General features: G+C 39.4%; 1 protein-coding gene across 2 annotated transcripts in view; it reads right to left on the bottom strand.

Annotated features, from left to right (window-relative positions):
- The window catches only part of CRCP (CGRP receptor component), a 31,105-nt gene that overhangs the window by 4,488 nt on the left and 13,594 nt on the right, over window positions 1-13,023 (bottom strand). For both annotated transcript variants that reach the window (XM_057407100.1, XM_057407101.1), the window contains exon 5: window positions 4,698-4,755. In XM_057407100.1, coding sequence (XP_057263083.1) covers window positions 4,698-4,755 — 58 coding nt within the window. The remainder of the gene's footprint in view (window positions 1-4,697; window positions 4,756-13,023) is intronic.

Below are 13,023 nucleotides of genomic sequence, written 5' to 3'. Positions count from 1 at the left end.
AACAGTTATTAAGCTATCACTGCAATGTATTACTACACTACGCAATTTTCCCATTTCATTTCCCCTCCAGCTAATGCTCTAAACAATATAATCGACAAGACAACTACAGAAGGAAACAGGAAAGCTTCGCTAGTAATTGGCACACAATCCTTACAGCTAAAAAAGGGAGGCACATCCCCCTGCAGCTAAGACACACTTCTCAAGCCTGAGTACCTAAAGTTGCTTCTTTATCAATGAATGTATTGACAAAAACAGCCAGATCTTCAGAACTGTGGAATATACACAACACACTCATAAGGCAGCTGAAGCCCCAGTACTGCTCACCTTTGAGAGCAATGATACCTGTATTTAAAAGTCTAATAACCAATTTTCCACCTGCTTAAGCACCTCATAGCTACAAGTGTTAAGCCATAGCTTATGTATTGACTTAATTTCAAGTATTCAGGAAGTCCAACTAACTTCACTGGACTTAAAGCTTAAAATCAGGCAAACATTTATTAAATGGAGAATACAGCAAGAAAACGATGCCAATTCTGTTCTCTCCAGTCATCTACGGATGGGCTTCCTAACACAGCAAAATGAAACACGCATCCAACATCCATCACTGAATGTTGCTACATGAGAATGAAAAGACAAATCACTTGCCAAGTGTGGAATTAAACACTGGCAGATGCCTTGCACAGTAACATAACCGCTACTGGGAACCAGAGCTGGGCTTATTAAAGAAATGTGTATGTGGAATATTTTAGTACCACAAAGCCTTTCCCAGCTGCACATTTTAAGAGTAGCTTTTTTTAATGGAGCACTATGTATGAGTTTCTCAGAGGAACAAAACAACCATAATTACCAAATCAGAACGCAGTAATAGAATTCCATTAAGCAGTAAGTCCCATTAAAACCTGCTGATACATTCTCTGCTAGTTCTCAGAAGCTTTGGAAGACTTCATTTATGGAGCAGGTAAATCAGAAAAGCCCAGCTCGCCTGACTACCAAGCTAATTCCAAACATTAAAATGTTTGTTCCTAAAATAAATGTGCAAATCTGCATGTTAGTAGTGCCCTGTACATATGTAAGCACAAAACATGAACACAGACAGACAACCATGCATACTTGCTCCTTTTTTACCAGTGAAACAAGGACAATCATCTTAGGAACATGCTTTCACTAATTATAGCCATCCCTTGTCTTTTCTGCTTACCCAAATACAAGCAAAAAGACTCCCCCATCCTCCCTGTGCTCCTTTTCAGCTTTCATTGCTAACTTTTAGTCTCTTGAGACATGACAATGCACTGCTAATTAAGAAGCATAAATAAAGCCACACTAAAGAACCCTGCAAAGTTCTTTCAGAACTGAGAAACTGTCTCAAGGATAAGTAATATTTGATGGGTAACAAACCTCAGCATTACAGAAGAGAACAACCTGTGGGTTAAGAGCTATTGTTTATTTGAATGCTAAGCTAAAAGCTCTATTCAAAAAATAATCAGTGAAAAAGAGGGTTCTGATCCCTTCCAAAGCTATCAAGCACATAATTGAACTCCAGTGTAGGAGATAGGTATTTTATGAGAAAATGACTGCTATTTCCTCCTTTGAGCAGTAATTTGAAATTGTTCAGCAGGAACATGCTCGTAGAAAAAAAGGCACAGAAAAAAAGAACTCAAGTTAAAGACTGAATGATTGGATTAATGTCCCTCAGAGATAATTAACCAAGTATGCAAAGTGGGGAGCAAAATATATCGTCGAGAACGTAAAATGATTAAATCCCCTTAACGTCTTTCGTTTCCACAAGGATACTTTACATTCTTATTTTTCATTCAACAATAAAAGACCATTTGTCAGGCTGGTTATGCAGAGCACGTAAGATGTGGTACCAAGCTCTCCGAGATGGAAATCGAGTTTTCAAAAGCACAGAATTGAAATCCACTTTTCCATTCAGAGAGGAGAATGTGGAGCAATTTGTTCATTAGAAAAGATGATGTTTAATCTTCAAACCCATCACGGTTCAGCATTAAGTCAAGCTGGCCCACTGTCATGGTTAGATGAGCGCCACTGTTTCGTTTGTTGTTCCTCCTTTGTGAATTGAATCACTGCGCTGGGAACAACATATGTTGAAGATTAAAACAGGAGGTCAAGATAGCTGCAATGTGTACAGTGTTTTACCCTGTGGGGTATGAATTAGAATTTCATGCTCCTTTTGTTGCTATTGTTGTTTGAAAATAAATCCTCACACACAGTCCAGAAAAGACAAATATGAGCAATTACAGCGATTTATGCATAAAGATTTACAAAGGAACTTGAGATCAAAAGATCACAACATAAATTTGCCTTTTAACTCAAATACAATTTTATCAAAACTGATTTATAGTTTGCATGCAACAAAAGACAGAGAATTTTATAGAAGGGAATAAAACCACAAATAGCTGGAAAGGCAAAAAAGCAACAAGCAGTAGTAAATATAACTATCCTCTCACATCAGCTATTAAAAGCCCATGAGATAAACCTGACTCCGTTCCATGGACAGGCAGCACTGAGTAAAAGTTTGAGACATCAAAACTATTAAAGTAAGTGAGAGACAGAGATACAGCTTGTGTAGCATTTTGTTTAAAGCTTTTAAGACTGATTTGCCTACATTAGATGAAGTGGTCAGAAGCCTTCATCATCATGTATTTCTGATTCAATCCCAGGAGCGACTCAAAGCTTTTCAGTGGCAGGGGAAAGTTTGATCAAAAGAGAATCAAGGTGATTTGAGACCTAGTATTCACTTCTCTGTAAGCTGTCTCTCATTCATCAACTGCAGTGAATTGACTTGCCTGCATGAAATATGTGAATGGGTAATCTTCTCTCTATTGACACCAAAGAAGAAAACACTGGTAGCCTCCAGTGCTCTGCATTATTTTATACTCAAAGATGCTCAGAGAAGACAGGGTTTGTGTGTTCAAAAGAAGCTGCACTGCTATAATCTCTTTCCTCAGTCCTTACCAAACCCCAAAATCATTCAAGGCAGCAATCAAACAGCAAAACCATTTCCTTGCTCCTAGTCTCTGTATTTCACTAACAAAAATGGCCTGCAGTTTCCTAGCAGTTACTGCACTCAAAAGACTTTGATGTGCTTTGATGAAAGAGTAAACGTACAGCACTTCTGGGGAGGCTTCATTTAACACAGTGCTAACAGTCCAGTCAACCGAGATTACTGTAACACTAGTTCTGGAGAAAGTTGCCATGGCAATTACAGGGGCATCACAATGGAACAGAAGTAACTGCATCCCTAATACTTCCATGACGATACAAATTCAGGTTGGTCCTCAAATGTATGAATATTATAAGCTGCTTCTGATCTTTAGAGAAGGGTTACATATAAGTAACGGACATCAAACTTAAATCTCTTATCTGTATCCTGCAGGTTTTCAGCAATGAATTTTATCTAACCTTGCTTGACATTACAAACCTTGGAATATCTGAAGTACGACACTCCACGGAAACCTGATTTCCAACATAAAGGCCCAAATTTTCTTACGCTTGCTTCCTGGACTCCAAATGTGACACAAGAACAAAACTACTTTCAGTATTTTATGGCTAGGTAAGATTATCAGGAACAAGGCAGGATGATGAGGAGAGGAGGGAAAAGACAGACAAAACCACAGAGTCACCTGAAAGCAGCTAAAGACCACTGAATTGAAAGAAGGGGAAAATAGACCATATATGGCCTATATGGGAACGTAATAAATTTGTCTCAGCATATACAAAGGTATGAGACAGGCTCTCGATCATCGCTCTTGACTAACTTCCTAAGCAAAACTCATGAAGCCTTAATGCTCTTGGTTGGGCTGATGATTGACACTGATCTCCTCAATCACAAAACACAGTATTAACTCCTCAGCTAGAAGCATTCTTTTATGAGATGCCTTCAGCATTATAATTTCTACTCCCTGGCTATGAAAGAAAAATAGTCCTACTGGTACCGCTTTAATCCTTCCCTTTTTTGCAGCAAAATTTGATCCTGTTGCTACACAGTTTGGTTTCAGAATAAGATTGTAAACAGATGGTCTTAATGGAAGAGATATTTACTAAAAGAATATCCTTATTATAATAACCTATTACCACAGGATTTTGTTTTCCTAAGGAGATACTTCAGAAAATATAATCAGCTATTTTTATCTAGCAACAATCCCTCTTTACATCAGAATTGTGCTTAACAGATTGACAATGGCTATTTTCCATCCAAAAGTCTGTTTATATCCATTTCTCAATCTGCACCACTGCTCAAAGCTCCATATCAGTCATTATTTGATCCTTTTTAGTGCATTTGGTTTTACTGTAACATAAAAGCCTGCCATCAAAACAATCAGGTTATCACAGTTGTCAAAAAATCAAGTACTTGATTACAGAGCAGCAGCAAAAAGACTCAGGCTAAATACATTCTTAGTTATAATACCCTAACTAACCTTTAATGACTGCACTGGGCATTTTCACTATGTGACACTAAAGCAAACAGAGGTGGAGAATCTGTCTGAGAGAAAGATGGGCAAGTCTCTAAGGAGGTCTCTGAGAAGAGGCAGAGTGGATTTGCAGCCATGAATGTAAAGATGTGCATAAAGGGATACATTCAATCACTGACCGTAAGAAAGTAATTATTCAATTGATCTTCAAGGTTAAAGCTGCTTTCATTTAAGCTCTGAACAGTCAGGAGCATTGTTACTTACCAGCTGTATTTCAACTGCTGTCACAGGCCTGTGGTTAAGCAACTGGAGCTTTTCTGCCCTGTTTAAAAGCAAAGCGTAAAACAATCCGCATTACTATGTAATTTGAGGATCCCCTCAAATGACTGGGAAGATGCAAACACATTCCTGATAACTTAGGGGTGAAACACCACTGCCAAGAATAATTCTGACTGGGTTTGCAGTGTGGTTTCATTGCCATGATAATTTGGGTATTTTAAATACACTACTTTCTTATGTGTTTAGACATACTGCTACTTCTGCCTCTAGTCTAAGGTGGCAAGATCATTACTGTACGAGCATTAACTAACATGCACTGTTGCTTTGTTAAAAGCTGTATGGAAACACTAAACAACTTGTTAAAATGTCACACTCTTTTGCTGGTTTAACATACAAGTGACAATTCATTGATTGACAATAATTCAAACACTTCTCTTTACCTGTCCATTTACAGTAACTCAGACACTTCTGATCTCCTGTCCATACCCTAAGGCAGACGAAAAGCAATTCAGATTTGCAGTCCCGTGCCTTTAGCACAAAAGCCTTTCAATCAATATTAACTTTTGTTTTGACTTAGGTATGAACCATGTCGCATCTCTTTTTAATAGCTCAAATTCCATTCTCCTCTGCCTGCAAGGGGGAGAAGTCAGTAAAACTTGTCTGACTTTGGTAGTTAAAACACAAAACATTCCAATACTCCAGAGAGACAGACAGGGTAGCACCGCTGAAGCCAGTGGCAAAACTCCTGGTACATTCAGAACCATCATTAAGCTCACCCATCCTCACTGTTTTACTGGATTCATTTTAACCAAGCAGCTATTAGCTCTACTTTCTCATCAAGAAATCATGACTCACAAGTCCATTTAAACACTTTGATCATTCAAAGAAATTAAAAGAATGGGTATGAGAGAAAATATTTCATTGACATTTAAAAAGCTCTCTTCTTTTTTCATTTTTATTTTGAAGACATGATCAAACAAGTATGTTCATTAAATTCAAACCACAACATTCAGGCAATAGCTCTGAATTATTAATCTTAAACCCTACTTAAATACAAATAAGTCTAAAACCAAAGTAAAAAACCAGCTGTCATATGCCAGTAATGCATATTTCATTCAGTTCAGAAGCTCAAAACACTGACCACATAATAGCAGCATGTCTAATGCTGGAAGCTGATCTTTGTGTTTCAGTACAGAGAAGCACAATACAACACTGCTAAAGCTACAACAGATGTGTAAAAGGGTGTATGAAACAGTAAGAAATGCAGTCTTATAATAAAAACATACAATTAAAGTACAATAAGAAGAGGTAAGAGGAAACTTGAAAGGATACTGGGGGATAGGGAATCTTGAATTATTATTACTTGATATACAGCCTTTCCTAGCAGTCATCTATTTTTTATGCAGCACATCTTTATTGCACACATTCACACGTTGAAGTGAGAAGTGACAGACAGCATGCCTGAACTGTCTCTGGTACAGTAGTAAGTTACCATTCTGAAGAACTAAAGCTTGGAATTTATTATTATTTAAAGGGCATCTTTAATGCACATTTAAACTGTTTCTGAAGAGCATTACCCTTGTTTATTGGACCTGTGGGTGGTTTAGAAAGGAAACTGCACAGCTTTCAAGAGAACACAGATCTCTCCCACGCAGGCGTTTACAACCCACAGGTCAATGCCTGTGTGTCTGGAGACACTTCAGACGTACTGTCCCATCTCACGTGGCCTCCGACACTGGCTGCCCTTGAAACCTAATTCCAGCTCACAGCTTGTAACGCCGTCAGGCACATCAATGCTTTATCATTCATGTATGCACAGTGGTGCATGTTCAAAGACCAAGGTGCTTGCACTCCTCAGGAGAGGCCTTTGCCAAGCACACGTGTACGTGTTGAGACCGAACGTAATACTTCAGAAGGCACCAGGCTGACACCCAAAGAATAAGGCCCTTCATTTATCCACTCACCACACTGAACGAGCAGCACTCACATTTTCCTGGCTGATGTCTCCTGAAGGAAAAATCCTGTATTACCACAGACTGGATGATTTAACAGGCCCTCTTCAGCTAAAATGTCCATGATTTCAAGTGATGGGAACAGGATTATGGGGGACTGTGGCTCAGGGAAGACAACTGCTCTGCTGATGGGCTTTGTTACACCAGAGGGTTTTGTGATGTGTATTCAGAGCCCTTAAGAACAGGAAACAGCTCCAAAGAGATGACTTGGTTTTAGATCCAGCCTGCGGGTAACAAACCCAAAATCCTAATAAAAGAAGAGTTTGTAATTGTTCCACCTAATCCCTGAGCCATTGCCACCATTTGTATAAATGCTGGGAAATCATTTTGATCGTGATGTTCAGCTTCAAAAGAAAAGCTTGTCATTTTTTAATGCAACATTTGTGAAATATTAACAACTCAGAAGAGAGAGCTCCAAGGATTCCCCCTATATATTCACTTGCCATTAAAAAGTGTACATAATTGAACATCTTCGATTTACATTTACTTTACAAATGTACCTATATTTTTACTCTCTACATTTCAAAACTGGAGAGGGGGGTAAAGAATTAAAACTTGCACAAAGGAGGGAAAAAGGGAGAAAACCTCCATTGTGATAAACCACAGAACAGTTCAAAATGCCTGTTTAAAAATGAGCTCTAATATTCTGGGTACCACCCGATCCTTTGAATCTTCTTTCCTGCTTCTACAGAACCACAACAGAAGATGTTTCTCAGTCTTCATAAAAAGCCTGCAGTGAAGTGACATCTGGCATGCGGATAAATGCAGATTTCACCTCAATTTCAGATTTCACAGTTAAAAGACTACTTGGACATTGAGTTTGCCCTCATTTACTTGTGTGCATTGTACAAAGTAGGAAGGATCATGATTCCCATTTATCCCCATTTTACTGACAGTAAGACTAAGGGAGAACAATTAAGTGGTAAGTGCTTTAAAGGTGTTGGGTTTTGGAGGTGTAAGAGCGGAGAAGAAATGTGGTGTGGGAGAAGGAAAAGGAAGCCCCTTAAGAGAGTACAGGGCGCCAGATGTTTCTATGTTCTTTGAGGCCTCCACTAACTCATGCTGTGAAGGAATGCATGCTCATGGCCTCTCTCCAGACCTCCTCCTTCATCTTGGGGATCTTGCAGTACCCCAAAAAGGATCTGTCCTTGCACTCATGAACTGTAAGGTGCAAAAATACAGGAAGATGCCGGGGAGAAGGTTCTTTGTGTCAATTATAGTATAAACCAGTATTTAAAGGCAGTGACTGTAGTGACTACATTCTCTATTCCCTCCTGAGAAACTGTTTACATTTTCCTCACCCTCCTGTTAACAGCCCCCTGGCAACACAGGGTTCGGTCTTAACTTCTGAATCCTGTGATTTTACAGACATCACAAAGGAATCAGAATTAGCTCGGAGAGCCAAATTTATTAGATTGCTTTGGATCTGGAGAATCAAGCATGAATGCCAAATATGTTTCCATTGGTAGGAAGCAGCGAATACACCTCCTCTGTTTTCTCATGCTAACCACTTCTATCTATTCGGCAGCTTGACCATTACAGCAAGACACTACTAAAAGCATGGCTGAGTTTAACACTGAACCAAGAGCACCACTGTTGGCTGGTTTATTGTCGGAAAGATAAGGTATGGGTAACTGCTGCCATTTCCTACTGTCAGAAGTAATGAAGGACAGAAAGAAAACCTTAATGTTGACAGGAGACAAAGTACTGAAATCCTTTACACTAGAACTAAAATTGAGAGGTCATTTAAGGAATTAATGAGAGAAAGAAACACACCTTTGTGAAATTGTAGCAAAAGACATCACTGCCATAAAAGCAGAAGTCCTAATAGAGCTGGGTGAAGACTATTAAAGATCTCCTGGCCAATTCATCTGAATGAAGGCATGAAAGGTTTAATGTTTTTTCCCCAAGAGCTTGGAAACTGCCTGGTTCTGTGCCTGGAGCACTTGACAGAGGCACAGAAGCTGCCTCTCAAGAGCTGGCTTTCAAAGTTATTTGCTTTATGGTCCCTGGCCAGGCATATGTCCATGCCTCAGTTTCCAGACAGCTAAAACAGAGACACTATTTTCAGCTCTCACAGGAGAGCCAGGAGGATATCTCCTTGTAAAACACCTCCCCCTCCTCCCAAAGCCCTATTTATAGACTTTCACATCCACTGTTTAATGAATTCATAACTGTATACAAGTTTCTCACTGCACTGCACACTCACATGCCACTTCTCACATCAGAGCCTTTTCAAACAAGTCATTCTTCACTTCTGCAGCAAGCCATATCCCAATCCTATCCTATAGCTCCACTGCCTCTCCAGATAAAACAAATATTATTTGACTTTTACTGAACCACACATAAGAGAGAGATTCTCTTATTCTTGTTTTCCAAAGCAGTACCTTTGAAGTTTATTTCCAACAAAACTTCAGAGCCAAATAAACAGGCTCAAAGAGCCATATCATGCCTCTGCTGAAGAATGCAAATCTTACTTATGCACAGCTATTTTACAACACATAGAACTCCATCATGTTTAGCACTGAAAGACTACTGGCAGAGCAGTAAATAACAGAAATAAGTTAAACCCAATGACACACATGATGTGTCATTGGGTTTAAACCAACCAATAAACCAACCAATCAGTGAAACTGTTCATGTTTGCTTAAGACAAGAAATACAGGACACAATAAAGGTCACCTGTCAAATACTTTTTGCTTATAAAGCCATTAACATTTCTGTAACTCATTAGGGAACAGACAGAAGTGTTACAGATGGGACAAAAGGAATAATGCTGAAGCATTATTTCAGCAAAGATCATATCCTTCACAGTGTTTGCTGTTCCTAAAATGTGTAGAAGAAGAAGAATGAGAGATAATTTGCAAGTAAGTAATTAGAATGTGTTAGCTGAAACATTTCATGCCTGGTTTTGATCTGCCAAGCTCCCTACTGGAAAAATGACTCAGAACATCAAAAAGGAATTAGCACCAGGGTGCAAGAAAACAAAAGCTGCATAAATGACATACTTCCTCTGAAGGTGCTTGTGTAGTGTTACAGGGGTTTAGAAATCATAAACACCAATTAACACTGAAAAATAATAATCTTTAGACATGTTAACATTATAGAAGTATGACTTAAGCAATGCATTTGTTTTATTTACATAGAGCTGGGATCCAAAGACACTGAGAAGTGACCAACTATTCAGTAACTGGCATCTGAAAATTGGTACCTATCCAGTTATTTGCTGATCAACCTAAAGATCATTTTGATAATGAAGATGAAAGTTACTGTATTTTGGCAAAATACTGCAAGATGGGAAAGGGATAACTGACTATAACTGAAGACAACTGGACAGACACGCTGACAGTAGTGTGGGTGCAATGAGTACTAGTATGGGTAGATATGCTTCTCCTGCAATAGAGAACAGTAACCTTTTCTCTTTTCTGTTTAGTAAATAGCCAGCTGCTAAGATTAATCAAGAAATACCAAGCATGTGTGTCTGCAAGACATGAAGAGTTACCCCTGCTTACACGGAGGGCCACCTTAGCAGCTCTTCCTGCTTCTTGTAAGTGACTTACCCCAAGTGAACTGAGACCAGCTCAGGGGACCCTTTTGATGTCTTTATCCCACCTCTTCCTCCTGTGTGTAATTTCTAACCTTCTTACTCTTAACAAGAGGGGTGATGAGAAGGTTACTGCTCCTGGCATCCCCTTGAGGCAAATACAAAAATGCTGCTGAAGTTCAATGCTGCAATAGAGAAGTGGATTATTCAGCCCTCAACAATAGCAGTGTAGCACTGCATGCACTTTAAGCTGGAGCTTAGTACCAACTGCACTGACTTTTTCCAACACCGATACACAAACTGGCTATTAGCATCAGAATCTCTCTGTACCTGGTATTTCTTGCAAGCACATACACAAAGTAGAACCTGAATACCCACAATTCTGCCAAAAATAAGCATTAAGGCAGGCAAATGCTGCAAGCCTCAACACGCATCAATATCACTGTTGACTGCAGTATTTTGCTTGGGCACAAGACGCAATAAGCCTGAATTTAGTTCATGCTCCATTACATCTAAGAAATAAACCAAACTTCTGCCAACTCAGAAAAAAACATCTTCACACTTCTACAGCATGTGTGCTTATCCTTGTGCTCATTAAATAAAAAGGATAACTGCCCCATTCGTCTAAACAGAGGGTGAAGAACATTTTCAGCTTAATTGACCACCCCAAAGTCTGTATTTGTATTTTCTCTAGACTGCCTGGATTTGCATTAACACTGTTTGGGACATGAAAGCTGCTCATTCAAGAGAATGCACACAAAAGATGAGTGACGGCTGCAAGCCATTTTCTCACATAAAAGCAAGATTCCACTAATCAGAGTTAATTGTCCGTTGTGCAGACTCTTATGGGACCTGCCTAGGGAGAAATCCCAAAATGACAATTTCCCACTTCTAGGCCACATCCAGCAGCAGCTGAGACTCAGCTAGAGCCAAGATCAGCATTTCCAGCTGAGGGCAAAATGATGTGGAGATGGCGTCGGGACATACAAAGCTCAGGCTGCGGGAGACAAAAATGTGCGCAGTTATGGGACAAGAAAATGGGTCTGAGGTCTGTTTGAGGGGAGAATGTAGGAGGTGAGGATGGAGATTACAGTGCTGGAATCCTTTACAGTAAAAACTAAGTTCTTCTAGAAGACAAAAAAAGCACTGTCTGGTGTTCAAGATCACACTATATCTGGGTAGCAAAACGGACTGTACACTGCTGTAGTACATAGCGCATTGCTTTTCATCATGGACTGTAGTGATAGGACAAGGGGTGATGGGTTCAAACTTAAACAGGGGAAGTTGGGTTAGATATAAGGAATAAGTTCTTTACTGTGAGGGTGCTGAGGCCCTGGAACAGGTTGCCCAAAGAAGTGGTAAATGCTCCATCCCTGGCAGTGTTCAAGGCCAGGCTGGACAGAGCCTTGGGCAACATGGTCGAGGGTGAGGTGTCCCTGCCCATGGCAGGGGGTTGGAACTGGATGATCTCAAGGTCCTTTCCAACCCAAACCATTCTATGATTCTATGATAATCAATTCACAGATTAAAAATAGGAATAAAACCAGTCACATACTGTTGTGTAAATTAAGACAAAATGTATCATATTCTGTCAGCAGTGAGCCAAATATTTACAGCATTTTGTTTGAAGCAAAACTTGGTATTGTATGTTTTTAGCTACTGAACTCCTAGACTGTATGCAAATATATATGTATGCACATTTTGTTTCTCTAGCAAGAGATCTATAGGCATGGGTAAGAATGGTATCAGTGCCAAGATATAGCATACAGAGCTAAAAAAAAATCCTCCAAAACATCTGTGACTGTGCAGAGGCAAATTTATCCTCAGGAATATATGCTTTTTAGTTGCTAGGAAAACCATAAACTAACATCAGACAACCACGGCTTTCATTACTAGCTGAAAATACTTAAGAGTCAAATGCTGCGGTCCTGAGTCAGCCACAGCAACTTGCATAAATTGTCTGAATCAAGGTCACACAAGATCTGGCTTAGGGATGAGCTGTGGCCTGTGAAATCACAGTACCAGTCTGCCCATGGGCTGTATTCTCCTGTGGGGTTACCACTGGACTTCAGTGTCAGGACATTTGTCTAGGATGAAATCTGAGGGCTGATAATGGCATCTGAATACGAAGAATTGAGCAACACTGCTACAAACTGAAGGGTTAATTTCTAACCCATTTAGAGGGAAACACAACAGCCTTTTTAAAGATTATTCAATGATGCTATTGTTAAACTGGCTTTAGTGTTGAATATTCATTTCAAAGCTCTGGAGGAGACAAAAATTACAAAGGAAATCATTCAGTGTTTAATATTGCAGAGGCTTATATTTGTTGTAGTTTTTGGCAATAATGAGGGAAAATACTTTCTAGAAGTACTGCTGATTTTCAGCTCAACCCTTCCTTGGATGCGTTAACATAAGGACAAAAAGGGCAATGTTTATGTCCATTTTTGAAAGATGTATAATAATAAGCAGTGATTGGAAATGTGATTATTCCAAAATTCAATCCAAGATAGGCTATCAGGAACAGGAAGAAGTACAAGCAGAGCCAACTTTCGTTTGATGGCGATTACAGAGCGCAAGTTTAATAAATGCTCTTTTCAGGCAGTGCCATTCACACCACCTTAGAAAATATGAAGCCATTCCAGGGACTAAAACTGGAAAATTAGCTGCCAGTGGCATAGTGTATTTCCAAGTACAACATGGCTTACTGTAATGCATTAGCCAAAGCTTGAGGCCTCCACAAGGTAATAATAAA

This window comes from Pezoporus wallicus, unplaced genomic scaffold (assembly GCF_028554395.1).
Source record: "Pezoporus wallicus isolate ANWC-B61680 ecotype Strahan unplaced genomic scaffold, APGP_CSIRO_Pwel_v1 contig_10389, whole genome shotgun sequence".
In the NCBI taxonomy this organism is placed as follows: Eukaryota; Metazoa; Chordata; class Aves; order Psittaciformes; family Psittacidae; genus Pezoporus; species Pezoporus wallicus.
The sequence above is the reverse complement of the archived record's forward strand: the minus strand, read 5'-3'. Positions and strand labels throughout refer to the sequence as shown.